At 41.1% G+C, this 25,601-nt stretch overlaps 2 protein-coding genes across 6 annotated transcripts; both read right to left on the reverse strand.

Annotated features, from left to right (window-relative positions):
- Window positions 1-1,884: 1,884 nt before the first annotated feature.
- LOC116253066 (protein NPGR2-like) lies at window positions 1,885-8,804 on the reverse strand. 5 transcript variants are annotated; one of them, XM_031627802.2, is made up of 6 exons: window positions 8,644-8,804; window positions 7,410-7,660; window positions 5,622-5,874; window positions 3,880-5,096; window positions 2,550-2,700; window positions 1,885-2,461 (listed from the first exon to the last, which is right to left on the reverse strand). In XM_031627802.2, the coding sequence occupies exons 2-6, from the start codon at window positions 7,608-7,610 to the stop codon at window positions 2,148-2,150; spliced, it is 2,136 nt and encodes a 711-aa protein (XP_031483662.1). In that variant the 5' UTR covers window positions 7,611-7,660; window positions 8,644-8,804; the 3' UTR covers window positions 1,885-2,147. The 5 variants fall into 5 exon arrangements, with proteins under 5 accessions (XP_031483662.1, XP_031483664.1, XP_049933505.1 ...); XM_031627804.2 differs by lacking the exon at window positions 8,644-8,804 and adding an exon at window positions 8,296-8,514; XM_050077548.1 differs by lacking the exon at window positions 8,644-8,804 and adding an exon at window positions 8,237-8,513.
- A 7,568-nt stretch (window positions 8,805-16,372) lies between these two features.
- Window positions 16,373-19,147, reverse strand: LOC116252262 (cyclin-dependent kinase inhibitor 5-like). The gene is made up of 3 exons (XM_031626411.2): window positions 18,487-19,147; window positions 17,149-17,358; window positions 16,373-16,682 (listed from the first exon to the last, which is right to left on the reverse strand). Exons 1-3 carry the CDS (start codon window positions 18,993-18,995, stop codon window positions 16,613-16,615), a joined length of 789 nt encoding a protein of 262 aa, XP_031482271.1. The 5' UTR covers window positions 18,996-19,147; the 3' UTR covers window positions 16,373-16,612.
- Window positions 19,148-25,601: the final 6,454 nt, after the last annotated feature.

The following is a 25,601-nucleotide window of genomic DNA, read 5'->3' on the forward strand; positions in this document are numbered from 1 at the left end:
CGTTCGCAATATCAAATAAGATCTTTTGGTGACACAAATTGGAAAAAAAGAAAAGGGAATCGTAGATCTTATATCCAAGTCAAATGTTTTGTTAAGACGCTTTAATTAGGTAAATGGTTCTCATCATGTCATCAGTTCAGGCTTTGAATCGGTAAATGCGAAGATATGATCTCACAGGTAAGAAGAACATGAGAAACGATCACAGGTAAAGGCTTCAACAATAAAATTTTTCAGGCTAGTAGCGATGGAATAACCTCGAGACTTCAAAGAGCGAGGGAAGTTTTGGGGCAGACGGCAGGGAATGAAAAGGAAGGAGGGCGGGATGGTCTATTCGCAAATCACCCAACCTAATCATTTGAAGACGAATGGTATGCATTTTTCTGGGAAGGTGCCATCACTGATTCTGCGCTCAGCAGTCGGCAGTCTGCAGTATTATTTGAGGAAGACGGGCCCGCACGTTTGCGTGATTATCGGCTTCGGAACCACAAAAGATCAAACGTCGCGTCCCTCGTCATCTGCCCATATGTTAATGTGCTCCACTGAAACAGAAGGACCGTTTGGCTGGGAAAACGAAACAATGGGATCTTGTGGAAACATGTCCAACCTGTTGCAACAACAGCCTCGAAGGACACCCCCACAGCAGGTATTTGGTCATACTTTCAGGAATACGAATGGACCGCCCCCTCTCTCTCTTTGCACTAACGTGCGAGACACTTTCTCAGATAGGGTGAGAATATTACTTGCAAAAGCAGGTCATGGTTCTTATGGCAAAAATGATGATTCATTTTCAACGATAAGATTTTCCTTTTATAGTTTTGTTTTTGAAATGGGTGTTGAGAAAAACTTGGACTCGGATTTTATCAACGTCCATGGGCACCGGACCGTTATCAGGACGTGATAAATGAGCTTGTTCAATTCTGTCATTCTAGAAAAATTAGTTCACATGAACCCATGTTTATTGGTAAACATGGTCCGCATCACTTCACCAACCCCGAAAATGAAAACCATTCTGGTAACAAGTGCTTCGATTTGACCTTTTCCGGGAAGCAACATTAGAGCTTGTCGGATACGTTTCCTTAAGGGGCGTTTGGTTGGCAGGAAAAGCACTGTTCAACAGGAAAAAAAATTCAAATTTTTGAAACTTTTCCATTTCATCAAACATGGAAAAAAAATTTGGACCGTTGGAGATGATTTTGGAAAAATATTTCCGGAAAAATTTCTCCAGCCAGAGAGGTGGAGAAATTTTTTCGGAAAAATTTTTGTGACCGTTGGAGGAGGAAATTTTTTCTCCCTCCTCCCTCCTTCTCTTCTTCCTCCTTCTTCCTCACCATTCCCATCAAACAAAGAATTTTTTTCCTAGAAAAATTTTTCTTCCAAAACAAACACAAACCGGTTTTGGAAAAATAGAAAAATTTTTCCGTTTCTTCAATTCCAGAATTTTTTTTCTGGAATTTTTTTTCCAGAAATTTTTTTCTGGCCATCAAACGGCCCCTAATTCACCGGTTCAGGCTGAAAAAGAAGTGACATCCAATAAAACTAGCGCTAGTGATGGGGAAATCTACCAGAGAGTTTTCTTCGTTTCATCCTGAACTATAATGTCAAGATGCCCTTCAAAATGCAGAACATGTTTTATAGCATGCAGATGTAACACAGATTACACTCTAAAATAATACAAATCTTTGGCTTGAGCCAGGATGGATTGATCGATATAATAAGAAAGTGCCACCTTCGGAACCGAATCGCTTTTCATGCCTTTGCCAAAAAAGCAAACCACGTGTTCCTCAAGAGGGATTGGATAGTCAACCAATAATCCATTCCAGCAACACCATGAATCATATAGCTATTATCAATGGATAAGGTGGTCAGAACAGCAAATTAAATCAATTAATGCACCAAAACTAGGCCCGCTTGTATTATTGAATTACAATATAAAACTATACTTCCATTTGATGAGGAATGAGTGGCATGAACAAGTTTCATTAACGGCTCCAAATCATCTGCTGGAACAATTCTCGAGACGATCCTTACACAAGACAGGGAATCCTTATGCCACGTCGCAGCTTCAAGGTGATACATTTAGTACCGGATAAATACATCCTCTGATATCTTACAACATGGAAATAGTTTCTATACAAGAAAAGCACATATTATTTGAAAGTCTCTACTGGGCCTGTTTCCTTGAGGAGAACGGCAGCTTGAAAGCAATCAGAAGCTTCTGATGCAGATCCACCATCGTACTTTTGAAGCAGCCCCAGATCAAGCCATGCCAAATGATTGGTCCTGTCTAATCTAAGTGCTTCAGATAAAAAGCTACGAGCAGTTGCTGATGATCGGCCGCCTTGCTGCCTAAGTATAGAGGCTGCTGAGATCAAACTGGGGACATGGTCCGCTTCTATCTCCAATGCATTAAGAAAGGCACTCAGAGCTTCTTGATGGTGACCCTTGGCCTCATTAAGCAAGCCTATAAACGGAATAAACTTGGAGTTTGTAACATTCTGTATGAGACGAGTACTTTAAGAAAAAATCAAGCCGATTTGAAGATAAGATACCTATAGTATGCCACCCTGAAGCTGAATGAGGGTTGATTGCAGAGGACTTTGCAACACAAAATTCAGCATCTTGCCACTGTGACATCTTAATGTAGACACAAGCTAGATCAAGCCATGCTTCCATTTCCAGTAACCGGTCACCCCCTACACCCTGCAAACGTCAATGTATTAGAATATATAGTCATATAATGACATCAAATAGTCACATCGCAAAACACTAAAGAAAATTTATTTGTTTCCTGTAACGTGCGAACCAGCAACATTAAACTGGCACGCGTGAAACTAATAGTTGGACAATAACGTCTAAATGTCTAACGCTTTGAAAGCAAACAAGGATGAAAAAAGTAAGCTTGTTTCTTCTGACTTCCGAACCAACAACCTTCACGCTGGATGTCACGTTCATGAAGCAGTCTTGAGCTCAAATGAGTGACATTCGTAATCCGTAAAACATTCTTTAACCCCATTCATCAATTTAACTGAAGGTAATTGATATCATAGTTTATTTGAAAATTTCTCTGATGCATCATAAGAATCAAAAGGGCATGATATCTTCGTGAAAAAAGGATTGGCAGAAGGTTGACAATGTTGAGAACTTGAGATTGAGTTTATAATTCTGTGTGACAGGAATTGTACAAAATTTTGATTTCATGGATCCAGTCCCTAAATCATGAATGTATATCCTTTTTACACATTTGATATGTCCATCTACCATTCTATCATGTATATTCCGTTTATAGGCTTGCTTAATCATCTCTGGGCCAACTTTAGCACACACACACACACACAAAACCTAAAGCAACAATGACGACCAAGCTCTGTCACACGGGTACTCCTCCAAAGGAGGAGTACCCGGCCGGTACCGGTACGACATTGACGTAGAACATCTAAGTATTGGGATGTTAATTCAGAGGACATTGACGTAAAACTTGAAGGAGAACATGATTTGCATGCTCTTAATATGGATCTTAGAGAACCTGTTGTTCCTTCTAATCTTGATGATGCAACTGAGGAGTGAGGATAATGAAAATCAACAAAGCTGATGTATTTTGAATGTTAGTTATGACACTGAGGAGAATGAGAATCAAGACTGATAAATTTTGGATTATGATTTATGAATATGTTATCTCTTTGTAATTTTTGATATATATATGTGCGAATATGTTATTCTGTTTGAAATTTTTTGACATATATATGTATATGTGCATGTGTGTATACGGCCGTACCTTCGTACCTAAGTTTTTTAAAAATGGTTTATACCCGTACCAGCACCGACACTCGTACCCGTACCTATGTGACATAGCGACCAAGCAATAAGCATCCTTTATCATACCTTAAACACCTTTTTAGCCATGCCCATGCTTTTGTTCCTAACTTGGAGAATAGCAAGAAGATGAGTGTATGTCTCAACTGCTTTTTTGAACTGCCCCTGGGCAATCTGGACTTTTGCTTTTGCTTGTAACAATTTGCCTTGGTCCCACTTTCCTGTCTCATCTAATGCAGCATTCAAGACACTCTCAGCTTCAAAAAATCGCTCCTGTGCAGATAATATTCTAGCCAATAGAAGCCAAACTTCAAGTGCAGATCCACCTTCCATGGTTAACAACTGCTTCACTTGGGCAAGTGCTACATCAAAGTTTCGTTGCAAAGAATTTTCGAGGCAAAGAGGAAATACAATTTTTGGATCCTTCCCGCCTGTCAATCTATATGCTGTTTCTAAGGCCCCAAGTGCCTCGCACTGCTTACTGATCCTCTCAACATCAGAAACAGCATATCTAGCACAAGTTGAAAGAGCAGTGCCCAGTAAGCAATTTGCAACACCAGCCAATTCATTGCATCCTTCAAGCATACCTGTGAGTGCCCTCCTTGCAAATTCAACACCTTCTTCAGCATGGTCGTCTTTTTCCCCACATATCCTTGAAGCAACTAACAAAGCATGAAGAAAATTTGGACACTCTCTGCTATGTAGCATCTTCATTAGTAGATTTAAAGCAACCAAGTCATCACCTTCACCAAAGTAACACAGTGCAAGAGTATAATATCTGGACGTCCGCTCCAATGTACCAGGAAGGAGTTCCTCAATCTGGTTGGCTAATGACTTTAGGCTTCCTGAAATGGACAATGCAAACGTAAGGTGGTGGAGAATGGACTGATCCCATTCAATCTTCTTGAGAATAAACTTTCTCAGTAGAATCAAGAGAAGTAAAATTGCTTCTTCTAAATTGTTCCTGGGTATGAAAGAGCCTTCAGCTTGAGACCGGAGGTTAGGGGGCCTCGCATCGGTACCACCATAAAGAAGGAAGACAGCAAACTCTTTCTGTATTCTTGCACAGGTTTCAGAGTCGAGGTTCCAATGAACAAGGAGGGCACGCCTGTATGATGTAATTGCTTCCTGAAAATAACTAGCTTGTTTCCACAGCTCAGGAAGCATTTCAACGGCCCTGTTTAAGGTTTCCTGCATCTTGCAATCACCACCAAAGTTTTCTGGCATGCCATCGGGCAATGCAGTCTCAACAGTGTCCAGAACAACTTTGCATGATTGAGCAGCTTCTGCAAAACACAAGCAAAATTGAAAAAAAAGAAAAAAAGAAAAGAATTAGGCAAATCTTTTTCTTGCTAAAATAATAGCTGCTAATCAAGTTTGTGATAACTGATATCCAAAGTTCCAAAAGTAACTTAGCAACTACGAAAAGAAAAAGAGAAAAACCATGCTTATGCATAGATGATCCATTTTAAAATGGATTCACGGATTAATACAAACTAAACTAGAAACAGCTGGCAGGCACACAAAGTTCCACAGAATTAATGATACCTTCTAATTCACCTTCTTCTAACAATGCTATACCTTCTTTTGGGGAATTAAATCAAGCATGTAAAGTTGGATCCCTTTTTGCTAATTAGAATAAAACACAAAGGATTTCCATAAGCATGTGCCACAATATTAGCTTGTATGCCAACTAAGTTCTGACTGAATACAGTCAGAAATCAAACCAAATATTTCCACAACCATGCATCTCCATGCAGATGAAAATAGGCCAAGAGCAAGCAATGATGGAAAGACTATTATGAGTTTACCCTTAAATCTTCCCAGGTCCTGCAGTGCCTTGGCTTTGAGGAAGATAGCTTCCAAAAGCAAGCTAACAGAATGCATGCTCATTAGAGGAGTAACTTCATTATGAAGACGCCGTTTTCGAAGTTCAAATTTTCTTGTAATAGACAATTTAATCTTGGGTGCAACTGCAGCAACATCTATCCCCTCAAATACATGAAGTGCGGCATCCACATTCCCTCTTTGATATTCAAGTCGTCCCAGCAATGCCCTGGCTTCCTGCACCAGAGATAATTGAAGCATCATCACTCTGAGTTAACTTCTATGAAAATTGTCAGGTTGTCTCCACAACTAAGGGGTATTGTCTTAAATAGAGAACTTGAAAAAGGCCAAGATGACAAAACTATCAGAGTAGACTGGAACCTCAAACATAGAGGTTGTAATAAACAAGAAAATATAACACGATGAGAAGATATTTCAGAAAGCAGATTTTCCTGGTGGAAGTGAAAGACCAAAAAATAAAAATAATAATTATTGCAGCTTTATTGAAGTTTAGTTAAATCAGATCATTAATAAAAGTTGGACAAAATGAACTAAAGAGGACGGTAAAAACCTTAAATGGGATATGGCAACAACATGTGATAAGAGAGAGACAATATAAAAAAATGCTGTATGCATGAATTGCGGATCTACATGAATCATTGCCTTTCTTTTTCCTTACAAAAGGAGACAATAACTGAGCAGACTTAGTTGTTAGTTGCAGTCCTGATAGCTTAGAACCTCGAGGCTATAACTTTTCTGGCAGGGCCTCGGCATGCTTTGACTTATACAAGGAATAGCTCTCATGGGTTTTGACTCAAGACTGCTTTCATAAGAGCAGCAAACCCAGCTTGGGCATATTGAAGTGTAGTATAAAAGGCCCTTCACACCCTGAAATCCTTCAGAGTTATATTACATGCTCTAAAGGTAGGATATAAAGGCCCTAAAAACCTTGAGAGTTCTAATACATGCTCTAAACTCTAAAGGCCCTCAACCCTCACCTAGTTGTGATGAAGAAGGCCTCTTTAACATATCCACCTAGTTTGTCTACCTCTTTTTGAAATGATACAAAAGAAGATGTCTTTTTGCATGGCAGAAAAAAATATCTGCAGAGGAGATAAAGAAAGGACAAAATTCTAGTTTGAGAAAAAGGTTTATTGTTGGTTCCAGGTGAATAGATGAGAATATCCAAATTCCCAAGTCCATCGAGTACAAACAAGACCTGATAGGAACTATGACTTAAAATCTGGTTTCATCTCCTGCCTAAGTCTATGAAATTAAAAAAAAAAAACAATTCACTAAATTTAGCAACTCAGGCATGAACCTAGTTATTTTTGTAGCATTCAGATCTGAGTAGAGATGGTACCAAGGAAGAAAGATATTGATGCTTGACCCACACATATACACAACGTCAGATGACATCTAGACTAAGCTAGGCATTAACATGAGACTACTATTTTACCCCAGTAGTTCATGTTAAGAAAAAAAAAAATATAGGCAACATTCATGACTGATTGTTAGCACAATTATAAATCTTGAGTCATAACTAACAATAGTGAATAGTTGATTTTATTCAAAAAGAAAAGACGGGCACAGGAATTAGCATACAGATGCATAGTAATGCATGGGAGATAAGAACTCTGAAATGCAGGACCATGCCGAGTATGATTATTTCTATTTTTAGAAAAATAAAAGGATAGCCACAAGACTACAACTGGGAACAGGTACTTAAGAATCATTACCACAGACAAGAAAGAGAGTTACGATAGACGAACCTCATAATTCAAACAAAGGCCTTCACGAAGGGATGACTCAGCTTCTTCAATATTGCCTCTATCAAGCTTTGGTGGTTCACTCTCCCCAGTTCTCGAAGAAAACCCACTCACAGAAAAATCCCTTGTGGCAAGGGATTCAGTATAAGCGTACTGACCCATGTCATCTCTATTCAGTTGCTCGCCCGAACAGAGGCACTGCATGATCTTCTTCAACCCTGTTCCAGCCCTACCACCATTTTCTTGCACCGAATCTGTAATTTTCATTCTCCTTCAGTAAATTCAAAATCCATGGAACCACCATCTCCAATCGTTGGCGCAGGAATATTCAAGACAGAAATGGAAGAAGGAAATGTAAAGCAAAGACTATTATCTTATCCAGTCAAAACTCAATCTCCTTGCATATCGACACCCACATTTCTCAACAACAACAAAAGTACATACAAGCCTCACAATCGAAAGAGAATACGGCAAAACCGATTCGGGGTCAAGGAAATGAACTTGATTCAAGAAGCCAGAGAACCCTACCTCGTCAATATATAACTAGAACACTCAAAATAGACCTTCAACTCAAACAACTAAAATTCCACCTCATAACTGAACCCAGCGAATGTCAATCCCGAAAAGCAAATGCAACAATGATGCGCAACAAATTTGACATAAGCAAAACCACAAAGCTGGAAAGCCTTCGAAATTTGCCCTACAAAAGATAAAAAAAGAAGCTAATGACTGGAATCGAGCTTCATTTCACTCTGCGGTACAACAAAACCGAAAGGAAAAAGATCGCGACACAAAACACAGACTATCAGGTAGATCACGCCCCACGTAACTCAAAAGTTCACGACGAACCCACGAAGCTCATTGCTTCCAAATGCTCTCCACCACCAACCTCATAAAAGCCAGACCATACCAAAGTCCCGCTACCCTCCAACCTCCATCAAAATGAGGAAAATAAAAGAAGACTACCTACACAGAAAACCTAGAAATGAAGAAAGTGGGGTTGTCAAATATTAATGGCGGAGGCAAAAATGAAACAAACCCTCTCTTTAAACGCCAGGCCTACTCTCACCCACATTCTTCAGAAATAGCAGAAATTGGGCCCTACTTTCCTTCCAATAAATAAACTGCTACACGGTAAAAACTCCGAAGAAAAAAATCAAACAATTCAGAGAACGAATCAGAAGCTCACTCGCCAACGAACGATCAAAAACAATAAAAAAGACAGCAAATTTCTGACCTTAATTCCTCTGAACTTCGAGAACCCTGATCTTTTTCGGACCTGAATTCTTCTGAACTCCGAGGAACCAGATTCGCCGAAACAAATTGCAGAATGAAATTAGGGTTTTGCTAGGGGTTTAACTTTTCGCCTGTCCACTTTCAAAGAATTAAAATTGAAAAAGAAACGGATACCATGAGACCGAGACTTCTGAAGCAAGCGTCTTCTTCCGAGAATGGGAACGAGATGAACGGTTCAGATTTGAAGGAAGGAGGAGGACAAGGATCCGGACCGGCCACGTGGACTCGAAGAGTTGCCCGTGAATCTCGAACTCTAGAAAAGTCAAAATGTACGTTCGAAGGTTCGGGTCCCGCCGACGGCTTGCGCATCCATCCACGTGCATCAGGCCTGAAATTTTTCATGATATTGTGAGAGCTCGTTTGGCAGGACGAACACTTTACTAATGTTTTGTAAATTTGTTTCAGGCAGATTCATACTATAAAATGGCCCTTAATTGCACTTACAAGCCCATGCTCCACTCAATTTAGTTGCAGAAAAGCAAAAACAGGACTTGAATCCGAGTAGGAATTTGAATCTGATCAAAATGAATTTAATAAGAAATGGATTCGAGTCCTACATTCGAACTGTACACATGCTTAAGTCCTTTGAAGGGAAGATCCCCTGAAAACTTTGCCTTCACTGGCATATGCCTCCTCCAGCATTGAACTCTTAGCCTTCTTCAACTTGGTAGAAGAAGCCGTTGTTACCTCACCGGAGTAAATGTCATTAATGGACCTTTCCGGATGTGCAATAAATACAGTCTATTGTCGATCTGCTCTCAAGATGAGATGATCTTACATCTTTACTGTCAACTTAGAGCACGTCTGACTATTTTCAAAACAGATGGTAACGAAGGCTACGCAATTGATGCAGATAGCGTAACTATCTATCATAAAAAATGGAAGGTGGTGGTCCTTCATCTCTCTTTTCAAAAGCCAATTTGGCTGATGAAATGATCTGCCAACTCGCCGACGGGCAACAAATGCCATGAACAGCCAACACAAGCCTCTCCAATCACAGGTTCCGCGGATATATCGGTTGCAGTCAGCTGCAATTATGTACCAGAACATGCGAGAGAGAGAGAGATGATTAATATATAAGATCTTAGATCGACTCCACAGTTCTCTAAAGATTTGACATTCTGTGCCGAAAATTAAACAATTTCAGAAGCTGAATATTATACACTTTGCATGCCTTCCTAATTAGGCCCAAAGAAATATCAGACCCCTCAAAACGGTAGAGAAGGTGTTTAGCTCATTGGCTACTGTTTTCTTGAGCGCCGAGGTGGGCAAAGATTTGGAGATTATCTATTTTTACAAGGAAATCGCATCCAAATTCGTGACTTTTTAATTTAGTTTTGCTTTTTTCTTCCAAACTGCTTAGAAGCCGGTGCCTGGTGACGAAGGGTGCAAATAGGATATTGCAGAAAAAAACTTTGCTCTAATTCGTATCCTTTTTCTGACACCAGACATAAAATTTTGGTTTGCGTGGCCACACGATAAAGTCATGCAAAAACGAGACCTTTTACTTAAAATATTAAAGATTATAGTCCTGCAGCTCTTTAGTCGAAAGATCCCTGTACCCAAAGAACAGCTTCGATTCTCATTACTAACCTGCTAAGAACGAGATACTCTTGAAATTGTAAGTAGTTATTATATAATATCATAATTCCCATGTTGTCGTATTGGTTCTAAAGATCTCATGATGAAGTCGTGATATCTTCAAAAGTATGCCAATTTTTTTTCTCTATAGGTTTTACTGTGTTCTAAAGTATAGGGCGCTTTTACTTTTAACTGGTCGATTCAAATTTGGTTGTATTGCTTTTCTCTGCCCATTTGACGGTGGCCCACTTAGGTGACATTGGATTCCAGAGAACGATCCCATCTTTTCCAAAAGAGGTTTAAAAGAGAATGCTTTGAAAGGGTTATTCATGGCACATACTGAGTATAAATGCATTGCTATATATTCTGTACATCACAGGGACTAGGATTCACTGCTTCGATTGTTGACGAAAGTATTTGCAGGAACATCTTTGTGCAAGGTCGGGAAGAAACGACATCTTTTTGGTTTGGAGTTTTCAGAAACAGTAGGTTTCAATATCAATTCCTGATACTCTTTTGATTCAGTTTCGCGTCTGTAATTAATGGAAGCAACCAACTTATAAAGGGATTGTTGCTTGAGGAAGGGCTTTAAATGGCCATCAGTTTTAGGATAGGCGGTGATATCTAGACAATCGATACCTTTGCATATGCATAGTTCATAGATAATAAATATTTCCACTTGTGAGGAGAAGCTACGGCCAAGCGCCATCTAGCAGACTATCACGTCAAATAAAACGTAAAATTCAAACGGATTCCCGTGGTTCCATACAATGTAGGTTGTGCAAACTAATTATCAGCTGTCTAACCAATTTGATAAAGGATTTATCAAGTGTTATATGTAAAACGGCAAATCACGGGTGAACGGGTAGATTTTAGATTCATGAAAGAAAAGGAGTAGGAGTAGATTGCACATGCGGACGTGGATCTATCCGGCCTTCCGGATGATCCGTCCTCTTTCACACACAACCCGTACATGACACGAAGATTTCTTTTAATACATATATATGTATATAGTATATGCCAGGTATTATCTGAAAAATATATCATCGTACTCTTTTGTCTAAAAAATATGATATCAGGGTCTACTTCTATCGATCGAGGTACTTGCAGCAGTCACTGTGCACTGAAACGACGACATCATAACCTTGCTGATTGCTGTGGAGATGACAGCGAGTGACCGAAGATGACGAAGCCTTTCGTCATTTGATGTTTAAACGAAATGCTTCTTTTCTTCTCTTTAAAATACATTATACCATCACCTGCACTTGTTCGAAGGAAGTGCGTAAAAATTTCGAAATCTGAAACGACTGCATCCTCACGTAGCTTGAGCTGAGATGAACAGTAGTTGAGGGAAAAGCCACTGAAAATTTCACGTCTTTAGACATTAGGATATCGGAGAACGTTGCTTTGAATATCCTTTTTTTTTTTTTTTTGCATCCTCGAACATTTGTTTTCTTTTTCTTGTTTCCCACTTCCAAAACGTATCTATCGTTTCAGAAATGAGCCTACAAAGTAGGAGCCTCAGATGAAGTGGTCTGGGTGCACGCATTTCTCTATTGTACTACAATGGAGCAACAAGGAATGTGTTTCACGGTATCTAAGATGTGTTTTGCATATTTTTTTTTAATAATATTTTGACTATCTAGAAAGGGACAGTAGATGCTTGTTCCTTGTGCCCTGGAGGATGGTGGGGGAATTCCAACTGTAATTCCAAGTTATAAACAGAGATTGCTTCCGCAGATGTCGAACAACTCGGGTTTTTACTGGGAAGGCTTCTTCTAATCAATTATGGGTAATGGCTGCATTGCCTAAGTGCGGTATTTTAACTGGCCATCGAAATCTATAGGGCCTGTGATCATGCGCGGCATTGATGTCTGAATCACAGAAGAACCATTCGTTATTTTTCTTTTTGCGGGAAATTAATAGCAGGGAGTTCATTTGGGTTCATTCATTCAGCTTTATGTCACCTTCTGTGCCTTATTAAGAAGGCCAACTTAATGGCTTTCTTATTCAGTGAATTGAAGCCCTCCAATTGAATGCTCCATGGACGGAAAGGCTTTGGATGTGTCAATGTGAGGCGTTGATTGCTTAGCATGTCAACCTTGCTTCTCAACAGGGAAACGTCGCTTCCTATTGGTTTTGTGCCTGTTCTGATGGAAGCATTTCTGCAATGGAGACTAGAATTGAATGAATAAAAACGTAGCCAGAACATCGATAGTGTTGTAAAATTGTCTGTTTCATTGCAGCGTAATGAAAGAAACAGAACTTACCATCTTAAAATCTCATTTGGTATAATGCTTTAATCCAAATTAAGATGTAGAAAACATACACACATATATATTGGCGTAGCTTCTGTATTCTTCACAAAGTGCACGCGCACTCTCTCACACACTCTCACGTGCACGCATCCCCAAGAGAATATATTCCTGGAATTTCGCCTGCGAATAATGGGTACATAGAAAAGCGAATTCACTTGTTCAATTTTTTTTTTTCATTTGGCTTTTCTTCATTCGTAAGGTGCTCCTTTTTTCGTTTTTTTTCCAGAATATTGTTCTAAATGCATGATTTGATCAGAAATCCACCTGAGACCTAATTATCCAGTTAAAAGTGTTGGTATCCAGATATCTGCTCATTTTGAGAAATAACAGGATCAGAATTATCTTCTTGGCAAGATATAATATCTGCAATTGCTGAGGATATATCTACAGACAATGTCAGATTCTCCAACACAAAGAACAAACCCACGCTAGTGGTGCGAAAACCAGTCTACGGATGTGCAGAAACCTGTGAATTGGAGAATTTCAAGGTGAAGTATTCATTGAACAATTTAACTGCTTTAGGCGTGCAGTTAAACGTGTAATCTCCTGTAAGTCGAGCATGTTTCTGTAGATGGCAGCTAGCAGGTGGCCGCTGGTAATTTGCTTTTGCAGGAATTGAAGTAAATCATAAATTTCGACTTGATTTGGAGTTTGACTTGTTAGAAAATACTGAGATTTCCGGCTGCGGTTTTCACCTGGCCACATCCATTAATGCCACTGTATGAATGTTCCAGTGAAGACAAATGGCATTCATTATCAAATAACAATTTTGAAGCACAAGGAACTCTTAATGGTTCATTACTTCAACTTTATGATACCTTCTGTTCCTCACATAGCCATTTAAATAACGGCTTATTTGCATTGCACATCAAACAGAATGTGGCTTGTTTGCAAATATGCTAATGTTTCTGTTGTTTTCCAATTGTTAAATTTCTCAGGAGGAATCAAGACACACGTTCTTTTAACCAGTGCAGTAATGCTGCTCTCTCTCTCTCTCTCTCTCCCTCTCTCTCTCTGTTTGATGACCAATATACCAGGCTTTCGCGGCATACTGTCTGTCCACTAAGATTAAATGAAAGGTGCAGAAAAGGAACAGTATGCATGGGTACATGATATGCATGTCCAGCTTGCAACAACAGGTATCAGCGAAACTGTTTAGTTGTACATCTCCATAGAAACTTGAACCCTTATTTTCAGCCGCGTCCAGAAAGGCTGTTTCTGAAGAACAATTTCAATATTAGGTTTTACTCAGATTAGCAATTGGCACTCGCTGATTTCTTTGTTGGGTCAAATATCGATTGGCTTTACCTGGAATCCACCTGAGAGATACCATCCAACTATGCCCTATCTCGCTTACACATTAAACGATCTGCGTAGATATGTATACCTATGAGGAGTTAAACTCTCATTTTCAGCCATTCAAACATTCAGAAATATTGCAACATTTGGTAACTGAAAGTTGGTTCTGATAGGAACAATTTGTGGTTTCAATGGCAAGATCATCATATTCATGAGCCAGTTAAAGGAAGCAGGAAATGGGAAAACAAGGAGGCAACAATAAAACAGGGCACTGTCTCTGCTTGAACATCCCTGGAATCTAGAGGACACCGGTGGGACCTGACACTGTTTCACCACAGAGTCTCCGAGCAACAGTGAAGCTCAAACACCGATGAAAGTAACGTCCACTGTAATGGTCCACCGTCACTGCAGGTGTAGTAGGCTCTAACTCATGCATTCAATAACTTTTCCTTCGAAGGATGACAAACCACTCCAGCAGTGGGAGTAGTTATCTGAACACAAGTTAATACGTTACCCCGTGGCTTTCCCTGTGGGAAATCTGCAGGGTAGCTCCTGTCCCTTCCATATTGTTGAACATGATGATGACAGAGGGACCATAGTTCGCCATTGCCCAATGCCCACTTGCCTCTCTTGCACAACATGGGAATCGAAATCAGCAGAACAGCATAGTTCACTATTCTGGTAGGAACCAAATATATTCTCTCGGTGCTTGGAGAATCACATAATTAACTCGAACGGGGACCATTTGACGCCATTAAAAAGGAGACCATTGTTCTAAGCCAAATACGAAAGGAAAATATATACATGGTTGTCTGCTTTTCATCTTTTACATGTATGCAAACTAAGCTCACACTCTCCGCATTCTTAACAATTTTGTGGACAAGGTTGCCGGAGGCGAGCTCAGGCTAGTCATAAGGTCGAGCTATTCTTCATCTCGCTGAAGGGAATGAGCCAAGCTTGAGGACCGGCACTTCCATTTTGGTTCTTTCTGCTAGTTTCCTAACCCGTACCGTCATATGATTCACCTCCCCCTCCCGCTCTCTCTCACTGTTTTTTCTGATGGAAGCTGCTGGTATAGTCTTTCCAATTGAAAATGGCAGTAGTGGGCGAGGCCTTTGACAACTGTCCGCATTGAACAGAGAAGAGGACGGTCAGATTCCATCTTGTCAAACAGGATGGCATGGATGGGACAAAGACAGGGGCAGACCGTGTCTACCTGCGGGAAGACTCAAAGGGAACTCTCCAGAATTGACATCAACCTTATCACGAAGCCTCTTAGTCACTGGCTACCGCAAGAGGCTAGGGGAGGAGGAGGCGATAATGAGGACAAAAGGGCCGAACCAGGACCAGGGCAGGGACCAGGCCACCTAGTGGGTCCACCTCGAGTGGCACCTTGATCATGATTTCGACGGTGCGAGTCAGGCTGTAGACAGAGTGGACTATGCGAGACGGACAGATTTTGGTGCACATGGGCAGTACTTAACTTTTCTTTGATGGTGAGAAGCTGTCCTGGAGGGAAGCGACTCTGCCCTTTAAATCCCACGACAGCCCCGCGCGCCATTGAACATTCGAGGGTGAGAATGGCAAGACTCATCCTTAGATACAGGGCACATTACTTCCATCTCTCTATCTAATATGCTCACAATCATAGACAGTGAGTCTAGTCTCTTGTCTGTGCCTGCTCATGTTCTCCATAGGAGGCAGGTAAAGAGGCACGGTAAAGAAAGCGTTCGTGCGTGGAATCATCGGATCAGAGTCATAAGACACATGAAGTTTGTGATTGCACCATAGAAATAATTAAAAATGAATCCCTCTTCTCATTTATCAGTGTTTATTATTTTTTGCATCTTTTCTGGTTATGGGGATTTAAGAGACTGCAGCATAAGAGCCCTTCGTGGTAGATTCCCAGATCATGAATCCCTGACAAGGGTTCACAGTACGAAATCCTGCAAACTGACTTAATTAACTAGACACCGCGCTTATCATTTGCTAATGTTGCTACAATGCCTGATTTTACGATCAGGGGCAGACCAGTGTCCCGCCCAGTATTCTGTTAGGTTTTTCGTTTCCAAGTACCGTTGGTTTTGGAGAAAGGGTTCACGGTAATGTATACATTTGTGTGTGTGTGCTTAGCACGTCAGAATGGACTGTTAGCATCGATTTTGACGCCGCAAGGTTCTCTCTACTCTGCGCTCTCTGCAATAATTTCAGGGCCCTCTGAACAGCAGAAATTTTTCCTTCATACGGAAATATGCATGGTTTTTTGTCCCGTAGAAATTAATGCCTGCTGAATTTCTGAAACGTACTGGAGGTTTTATCTTCTTGCAAAATAAAAACGCGTTAGCACCCGGTTTCAGGTAGATCTTGAAATGATGCTTACTCGATTCACGTTCATTTACATGATTCCCCCCACCGCCCACACGACAAAATGCGCAGGAACACACACACGCCCACACTCTTGCACGCAGACAATTGAAATGATCTGTTAAAATATTGGATTTGAATTACATGGTAGCCTGTAATTCGACTCTATACATAACAGTAGATCATCATAAAACTACCTATACCTTTGGACACTTGTTTTTTTACAATGGAAAGGAAGGAGAAGTCAGCACACCTCCGGCATCCTCCCCAAATATCCGATAAACTTCTCGTCAGAGAGGATGATGGGCGAGAAATTTTGCTTATATGCCCACAAAATCACCGCTCCATCTATGGAGTCAGTCGTATCCATTCATACCTCCCAGGAAGAGGCAAATCCTTCACCGGATCATAATTATACCTGCAATCATTAAAAGAAGCACAGCCTTGAATAAATAGCACTAATTAGAAGACTAGCAAAATCTAGCAGACATCGACTAAGATCAACTCAACAGCTCATCATAATAAACAAGACCACACACATGCGAACATGAATTTCTCCCTCTCTCTTTCACACGCACACATGTGCACACGAAAACACACATTTGGTTACAAGCACAATCAGTCGCTAAAGTTAGCACCACAAGTAGACCAACATTCGATTCCATGACCCTTACTTTGTTGTCCAGAAAGAAAAGAGTTGGTGACTAGTGTAATATCAAGAATCAGGATAGTAGGGGGAAAACCCACGGTGGTAGCCTCATTTCCTTCATAATAGGTGAAGGTGAGGAACTGGAAAGAGAAAAAAATAAAGGAAAATAACCCATTATTAGACTACGAGGAGAGAGAAATGGAGCGAGCAACTGTAACAGAGATGCAAAACCTACTTTTCCGAAAAACTTCTCAGCTGCTGTCTTTCTGCAGCCGCAAAAAACTCCTCCATCTCATCTGCGGTAGGAATGCTCCTATGCGTCTCGCTGCGCGTTCTCCGGTTGGTCTCAGAGGGATTAGTTGGTCTAGTTGTAGAACCAGGCGCTTCTAGATTCTCCGAGTTCCTCATCAAACTGCAAGGTGTTGTTTCTCTGACGCTCCTACAGCTAAACAGGAAAAAGAAGCAGATATAACCGCAGAAATCAGTCTTGTCCTCAGAAGTAGTGGATATTAAAGCATGTAAATGAAAAAAGCACCTCATGAAGTCATGATGATGGAACCCATCATCTGCAAATGTTTTTTCTTTCCTGCTCGTAGCATGACTATAAGAATGCATGCCTTCATGATATTAAAAAAGTAAAGCTAGAGAGGTAACTTTTCTTTTTTTAAGAAAACAGTCCTTAAATAAATGTTGTTAGGAAGATGAGGATTTAACCAAGAGTCACCAAGAAAGATAAAAGAGTAAAGAACCAGTGAAGTCCACCACCATCATGCACAAATTGTTTTTGTTAATGCATAGAAAAGGGCCTTTTCAGTAAAAGAGAAAAATGAAAAAGAGATTGTTTGGGTAGGCAACGAGCACCCAAGAGAACATGAACATGGTAAGAGAAAGGAGGCAAAGTCATAACATAGCAAACTTTAATCAAGAAATCAACTCAACACAATAACGAAAAAACATTATTTACACAAAAGTAGACTTTCATCACTAAAACTCCTTTGGACTATGAAAAAAGCCAAAGAACAACATAAATAATCAATGTCAAGAACAAAACATGGTTTCATAACTGATAGAAAGCAATGAACCAAGCATTTACCATTTGTTTTCTTCAGCAAGGCCACCGGAGATGAAAATGGCGATGAAGGGTAAAAAATCCATGTTACCTTTCAATCTACAGAATTTCTAGTGAACCATATAGACTGCAGAAGGAACCATTGATTTGGGTACTTTTTTTTTATAACGAAAGAACAATGGAAGAGAAGAGCCCCAAAAAAGGTATTTTCTGAAAGGGGTTTCGTAATACAAGGAAACCACTAGAAACCCGCTTTTAGGTGTCCTAACTTTAGCACCATTTAGTACGAGTGAGTTAGGTTTGCAAAGACACCCAAAACGGAATGGTTAAACCCAAGGCCACCAATCCAAAAAGCCTCCCCAAACAACCCACAGGACCCAAAAAAAAAAAAGAAAGAAAAGAAAACCCGGTTTTCCATCACTGTGAAACACCATAGAAACGGTTTTCCGGCGAGGGAAAGGAAAAAAAAGACAGAGAAACAAGAAGAGCTTGCAGACTACAAACCTCTCCCTCCCGTCGCCCTCAAGAATATTCTCCCCAAACGACGCTTCAACGGCGGTCTCGCTCTCAGAAACCGGTTTCTCAGCCGAAGCCCCTGGCCCCGTCGCATCACCGGCCTCGTCCCCGGACGGCCGCACGCTGGAACAGCTGAGCGAGACGGTGACGGAACCCGACCTCGCTGAATTGACGGCCGAAGTGAGTCCGTCAGTCTCCTTGACGCACACGGGAGGACTTCTCCGCTCCTGGAGATGAGTAGCACGCTTGGCATGGTCGGAGGCGAGGGGCTTCGCCTGCTCTGCGGGCCTCGCAGACGAGGAGAGGAACGGCGGTTTCTCTAACCGCCGGCTGCGCAGCTGGAGATAGGAGGCGGCTTTTTGGAGGCTGGACGCGGCATCCCTCTGCAGGGCGAGCGTCCTGGCCCTCGTCTTCACCCCCAGACACCCACCCTGAGCCGACACCTCCATCACCGCTACCTCCCCTGTTCCCTTCGACTTCTTTATGTATTTCCCCATCCTCCCCCCTTAGGATCACATACAGAGAGAGACTGAGAGAGAGAGGGTTTTGAAAGAGGGAAGGAGGAGGGAAAAGGAAGATCAGAAGAGAGAGAGAGAGAAAAGGGGGAAGAGAGAGAGAGAGAGAGGGGTTGTAAACAATCTTTCAAGAGCCCAAAAACAGAGAGGGAGGAAAAATAGGGCGAAAAGGAAACCCTAATAAGAAAGTACATAAATGTACACGGAATGCATTAAATTTTCGAAGACACCCTGGCTGAAGATGCCTCTATATTAGCGGGAAAGGCTTTGCGTAGGGAGAGAAAGTTCTACAATCTCATTAGGGCAGGACGGTCATTGCGGGGAGGGCAAGCGTAGGATAGAGAGAGAAAGAGGTCGTTTCTGTAATCTTGGTCATTCAAAGAAGGCAGGGTCTTCCCACCCGCCTGGCAGAAAGGAAGGGGAGGGCGGCCTCCACTTGGTGCATCCCATGTCATGGAATCTAGTGACTCTCTCTAGATCTCTCAAACAAATGAAAAGAAGAAGAATAGAATAGAATAATGGGTGGTGGAAAAACGCCAATAATTTGATCACTTCCCGCTCAAAATCCAAAGAATGCAATGCAACCAATTCTTTCCCAAGCATGTGATTAGAAAATTTGTTGGTGAAATGCAGGCACCAATTTCATTCAGTAGATTCTCACAAAATTCAGAAACTTTAATCTATCAAAACTCTCTCAACCCCAACATAATATATAAATGTATAACCATTAAAAAGTGGGTCCTCACAACATTCAAAAAGTACCACAAAAAAATTCTTCCTTCAAGACTATCATCTCCTCCCTCAGCCCCACAGAACTCAAACTCCCAGCTCGAGAATATGCCACCAAAATCTTCCCCCAGATGCTGTGGGAGAGCATGGAGCCCATCTAGAGAAGTTCTCAAATCCAAAAGCCCCAACTGCCTTTGGCATTCTAACCCAGATAGATATTCATCCCAGCAGCAGCATTCTGCATCTACCTGCACTGTAAATTCCAACGGCTAAAAACAAAGGGGGGGTGAAACTAGGGCTCGTACAACCCCAAACACCAAGCCCCACAAACCAAGGTCATGGTCTTGGGCACTGCCCACTTGAGCCTGTTCACATCTAACTCGAACCCATTAACCAGAAACCCAAGGAACATCTCGCAATGCTCATGCTGAAGTACAATTTCAGCGTTTGCATCTACTTTCTCGCATCTTGGCAGAAAGCTAACGTGCTCTGAACCCCAGTTTCAACACCGTTTCAACCAGTAGACGAACATGGCTGAAACCAAAATGAAATACAGTATGTGATGCAAACAGTGAAGGGATCAGTTAGCATCTTCATCAGGGAGCACGAATTGGTGGTGGAGTACCTTCTCTGAGATACACCTTCTGCAGGTGAACAATGGTCTGCAGTACATGGACATACGGGAAACGACACCTTATGTTAAATGGAAGCTAGAGTTCAACAGTATTCCTGATGGCAAGTTCTTACGTTACGTACAATGGAAGTTCGAGTTGAATAGTATTTCTGATGGTAAGTTTTTTCATGCCCTTGCACAGTTGCACTTGCCAAGAGATGTAAGGATGGAGTATACTGATATATCCGCGGCTGCATTGTTAGAATATGACCAAGAAACTCTACATGGTGTTTCAACTTCAATGGCGGATCACATTGTTAAGCTCATCGGAAGGCAATAGATGTTTATAAAGTTATACGATAGACATCATTAATGTTGAGGAACCAACTAGATCGAGCCCACTTCACAGTTTTGCTTTATGCCTAATTGTGATAATTTGGTTTAACATTAAGTTGGTTCATATTGGATAATCTAGATGAAAAGATGACTTCCAAGGTTACATGTGTTTGTCCTGAAAATATGACAATGTTGTTAATTGGTAAGTAAGAACAATGTGTACATTTTAATATTTCCAGTTGTTCAATGGCATTGGCGCTTCAATATTCTGAAACTGGAAAACTTCAACCTCAAAGATGCTTGCATCCCTTTAAACTGTAAATGCCATGTGAATGTGAATCATGTGCAGACCCATTCATGCGAGAATAGTATAATTAAACCTCAGCCAAATCGCTCCTCTCCTCTCATGTATGAATTCAAAATTCACAAAATATATGGATCTTATCTATGTCCATATGTTTGGAAGAATAAATGTAAATCAATGATCTTGGGGGAAGAACAACAAGATCATGTGATTTCACAAGGTGCTTGTTTGCCTTCGTACATTCTTGAGTTGATAAATAGAGTGTTGGTAGTCCTTCTAAATGTTTCCAGATACTTCCAGTTATATCAATGTGTCAAGTGCATGAATCGATTTATTTTTTGTATCGTACGTATGGTCTCGGCTCTTTCACAAGCTAGAGTTCGGCAGATATTTACTGGCACTCAAGAATGTATACGCTAACTGGCCGTGTGAGAGGGAAATTGACCTCTTAAGTCCATTCACTCAAACTCCAAGGTCTCCAGCTGATGTCCTGAACCAAGTGCTCTTGCTGGCTCACACTTGTTTTGTCCCTATTTAGGCCCTTGGCTTGTATAAGAGTTGGTAATGGCTCACATGATGATGATGCACCAACATGTTTGATCATCATAGAAAGCGCATGGAAATAATCCTGATCTGTCCTTGCTATAGAACTTTGTTCCTCATCCGGCAATGAATTCTTGGAGCTATTAACTAGAATTATATGAATGGTGTATACGACCCACATAAGAGCGGAGTTATGCAAACTTTGGTTCCGATTTAGTGTATGATCAGTTGTTCATGGTTGAGTTGGTTTAGCACAACCACAATGTCCCAACTTGTAATCAGGCACTGGCGAGTCATATTTGGATATGAATGCAGATGATTATCAATCTTTAAATCAATGTATATATTATGTGTAACTGAGTTGGGTATCCTTATTTTGGACTAAGCACGGCCAAGTTGTGTCAGAAAACATATAGCAACATCAAATTCTTAATAGGAATAGGTTTTGTTTACTGATCTTGAAAACTATTCTTAATTATCGAGATGTAGGTCAAGTATCGGATAAAATATAACCCATTAGATATATACCTAGTTCTTGGCCATTTTCCACCATAGCTTAGTGAGGCTGAAGCCTGTCGTGGGCAGCTGCATGCATGCGAGCCCCGTCGGCTCTACTTAGTCAGTGGCCAAGCCACATTGAGGTCAAGCTCCCCTCCTGACCCACTAAAGAATATAGTAAAGGGGTGGGTCTAGATAATGGAGTGTTCCTTTTAGACTGAAATGATCGAACCATTGACGATTGAAATGATCGAACCAGTTGAGTAGTAAGCTGAGTATTGGTTCCTTCTCTCTCTCTCACACACACACATATGCACGCATACAACACACGCACGCACACCAAAGCTGACTTTGTAGGTTGTTTACTGGGACTTTCATGAATTAATTACCACGTTGAAGAAGTTCAAATCAAAGCATGACCGACCAGTTGGTCAATTTCCCTGCATCCCATTGACAAAAGATGACTAAATCAGGAATCTGGTCAACTTAATTCACAATTAAAACAGGCTTGATTTGCGTAAAATCGTCAACTGAAAACCAGACATAATTTTTCCGCTTGTCCTAGATTTGCGGAGTCAGTGTCAGCAGCATGCAAACCCCGCGTTTTTCTCCCTTTTTCCCAGTAGTACTTGAAACTTGAAAGTGATTATTTATTATTTTAGTGAAGTTTCTCAAGAGCAGACTTGAATTTCCCCCGCATGATATCTCCCTTCTTCCTCCTCTGTAATACCTGTCTATTGGTAAAAAAGCTTACATCTGAGACAATTGAAACAAAAGTTGAACTTGAACATGCATTATTTGCATTTATATATATGATCACCTTCCATGTATATTAGCTGGTAGATTCATTCACATGCATTTTTTTTTGACAGATATATGAAATGCAACTTTCTGAAACTCTGAACGAAAGAGGGAACAGGGGCGAGTAAACATAATGATACGTCAAATCACATTAGTTTGGTGCTATCAATGTGAGATTTGGTTTCTTAGCGGAATCCAGGTTGGATTCTGCCTAAACCCAGCTTGCCTATAAAGAAAAGGTTCCATTTTTCTCCTTTTAAACGAGAGAAAGAAAAAAAAAAAAAAAAAAAAGTACCCATCATTGAATTTTCATGTCATTAAGTATTTCAGCAAGCGGTCAGCACGTGATGATCTGCTCATGTTGTTCACAACAATTTCTTTTGAATTTTTTTTCTCTTTATGGTGTTGATCAGACTAAAGCTAGGTTTCGATGAGCCTGCACGCAGGCCTAGCTGGGCAACCCAACAGTCTTGTCTTATTGGTACGAGCGAAGTAACTAAAAGCACATAGGATCCTTTTCATACCACTTATATATCAACCTCCATTAATAAACTCCACTAATCAATGGTCTGATACATAAGATTGCTCTCTTATTGTAGATACGGTGTGGCGGGTACACGGGCTTTACTGCAAAAGAAAATTGTTTGTACCTCTCCCATTTGTTGGTCCGAGTCACGTCCCTGATAAAGAGTTCATGCAGAAGCCATTGAATGTGCATGATGATGTTGCTGCTCTTCTTCCCAACACCACCCACGAAAGCAGCACAAAGGCCAGCTCCCCCCGATCTCTCGAGATCTCCTTCTTCCCCTCTCTCTATCTCTCTCTCGGTCTTTACTATTGTGAATTCTATCTATCTATCTATCTATATATAGTTAGTAATCAACTTGGAAATCTTGGCAGTACCAATACCACCAGCATGGCTGAATCCAAAAAATAACTGTTCACATGTATTCCTATCCTTACATCTTGCATAATATATATATATAATCCAAACCGTTGTATGAATGATCAGTTACAAGGTGCACCGACTCGACGCCATCCACAAGCTGACCAGCCTCTTGACCATGGGAACCACATCTAATGAGCTCACCTAACCCACAACGTACTGAGCAAGACCTGGACATTAATGGTAGTGGGTCTGAGCGCACCAAGGGCTGGACTCTGGCACATGGGTGGTGCGGCTTTACTCGAGTGGCGTATAGACTATCGAGCCCACTCCCTTGGACCGTGCCCAGTTGGGCTCCATAACCAACAGTCCTTGCACTACCAAAGTCCAATGCATCACAGATCTCTAAACTAGGTTTGATCAGTTGCATTGCAGATTTGTAAGAGAGTGTGTGTGAGCAGAGTGGGTACAGAGTACAGTCTCCTACTGCTTTTCCTCATGTCATGATGCGACCCAATTCCCCATGGCAAGGCACTAAGCTCCCACCTGAACTCTTCAACGTCGGGACTCATTTAACTCTTTGCATGATTTCCTCAACCCCCTCGGCTATAAGAACAAATAAATTGTATTAATTTCTTCTGCTCCCCGACCAAGGAACAAGCTGTGAACTCGCATCCTGAGTTCACTCCGGAAAGGTTGAGCATATCATTTAATATGACAAACCACTTCACTTTCTCTTTCTCTTTCTCTTTCTCTTGCTCTTCTTTGGAGTAGCTACATTGTCTCTGCTGTGAGCAGTAATGAGGAATTTTTCTCCTGGGGCTGCCATTGCCTTCCGCATCAAAGTGATGTGGTGAGGATGCAAAGATTACAATGCAAATGCGGTAGCCCATCTGTACGTATGTGACCATCTAAGCAATTACATTAGACAAATTTGAGATATATGTCAATACGAGAAAGCTTCAGTATATGTTAGACTCCCTGACGCTTTGCAGGCGTCAAGTAATGGCATTTGAAAAGCACCCAGCAACCTGCATATTCCATTGACTAGGAACTATTTTAGAGATTTCTCACCACGTTTGCTGTTCGTTTGAGGGAGAGAGTGTGTGTATATTTGTGTTTTGAAGATAGAGATCGAAGAAATACTTGAAAAGTTGGATACGAACTGGATCTGATATAGCAAAAAACTGTAAAACTCTTCATCCTGAAGCTGAACCTTTTGCATTTCTATAGCGTATAGGAACAGTGGCAGAAAATATCAGAATTGGGACCTGTGGAGACTATGAGAGGCCGAGGATCAAAAGCCCGACAAGGGGTATTTTCCCACGCCTAACACTGATTTGGATCAATTTCGGACCCAATGCTCAATAACCCCATGATTGCTCAAACAACCATCAAAGTGATAAGCCTCTAAATATAGCAAAACAATAATACAAACATGAAACTCTATGTCTCTCTCTCTCTCCTCCCCCACAATTCCCAACCTCATCAAAGTCCTCTTAATAGCCAATTTTCCAGATTTGGGGGGGGTTTTGGAATTCCCCAAAAATTCAGACGTCCTTCTCTTTATTTCTCTCCCTTCTTTTCCTTTCAGGGGCATTATTGCCCTTTTCTTTTCTCTCTCTCTCTAGGGTTACCAAAGCCCAGCCCTTCCATTAAAAAAAATAAAATCTCCAAACGGCTAGAGAGAGAAAGAGGGAGCCTTCCCCAATTTTCTTTGCCATTTACCGGAGCATCTTGGCGGGAATGTGCGAGGGGCTTTCCCGCCAAAACATTTCGAAATCTTACCGGTCCACGTGGATTTTGTCTCCATCTCGGGCTTCCACGTGGATGGGGCGCATTATTATTGAATTTTTAATAAAGAGTGGGTAAAAGGTA

This window comes from Nymphaea colorata, chromosome 4 (genome assembly GCF_008831285.2).
Source record: "Nymphaea colorata isolate Beijing-Zhang1983 chromosome 4, ASM883128v2, whole genome shotgun sequence".
Taxonomy (NCBI): Eukaryota; Viridiplantae; Streptophyta; class Magnoliopsida; order Nymphaeales; family Nymphaeaceae; genus Nymphaea; species Nymphaea colorata.

Excerpts from the sequence above, each read along its gene's own strand:
- LOC116253066 (XM_031627801.2), bottom strand. The coding sequence starts at position 7,673 with ATGAAAATTACAGATTCGGTGCAAGAAAATGGTGGTAGGGCTGGAACA. Across the intron at positions 5,097-5,621 it reads GGACCTGGGAAGATTTAAGG|AAGCTGCTCAATCATGCAAA; the intron begins GTAAACTCATAA and ends TGTGTTTTGCAG. Across the intron at positions 2,701-3,879 it reads TGGCTAAAAAGGTGTTTAAG|GGTGTAGGGGGTGACCGGTT; the intron begins GTATGATAAAGG and ends TGACGTTTGCAG.
- LOC116252262 (XM_031626411.2), bottom strand. The coding sequence starts at position 18,995 with ATGGGGAAATACATAAAGAAGTCGAAGGGAACAGGGGAGGTAGCGGTG. Across the intron at positions 17,359-18,486 it reads GAGGGCGACGGGAGGGAGAG|CTGTAGGAGCGTCAGAGAAA; the intron begins GTTTGTAGTCTG and ends TTTCCTGTTTAG. Across the intron at positions 16,683-17,148 it reads CTGAGAAGTTTTTCGGAAAA|GTATAATTATGATCCGGTGA; the intron begins GTAGGTTTTGCA and ends TAATGATTGCAG.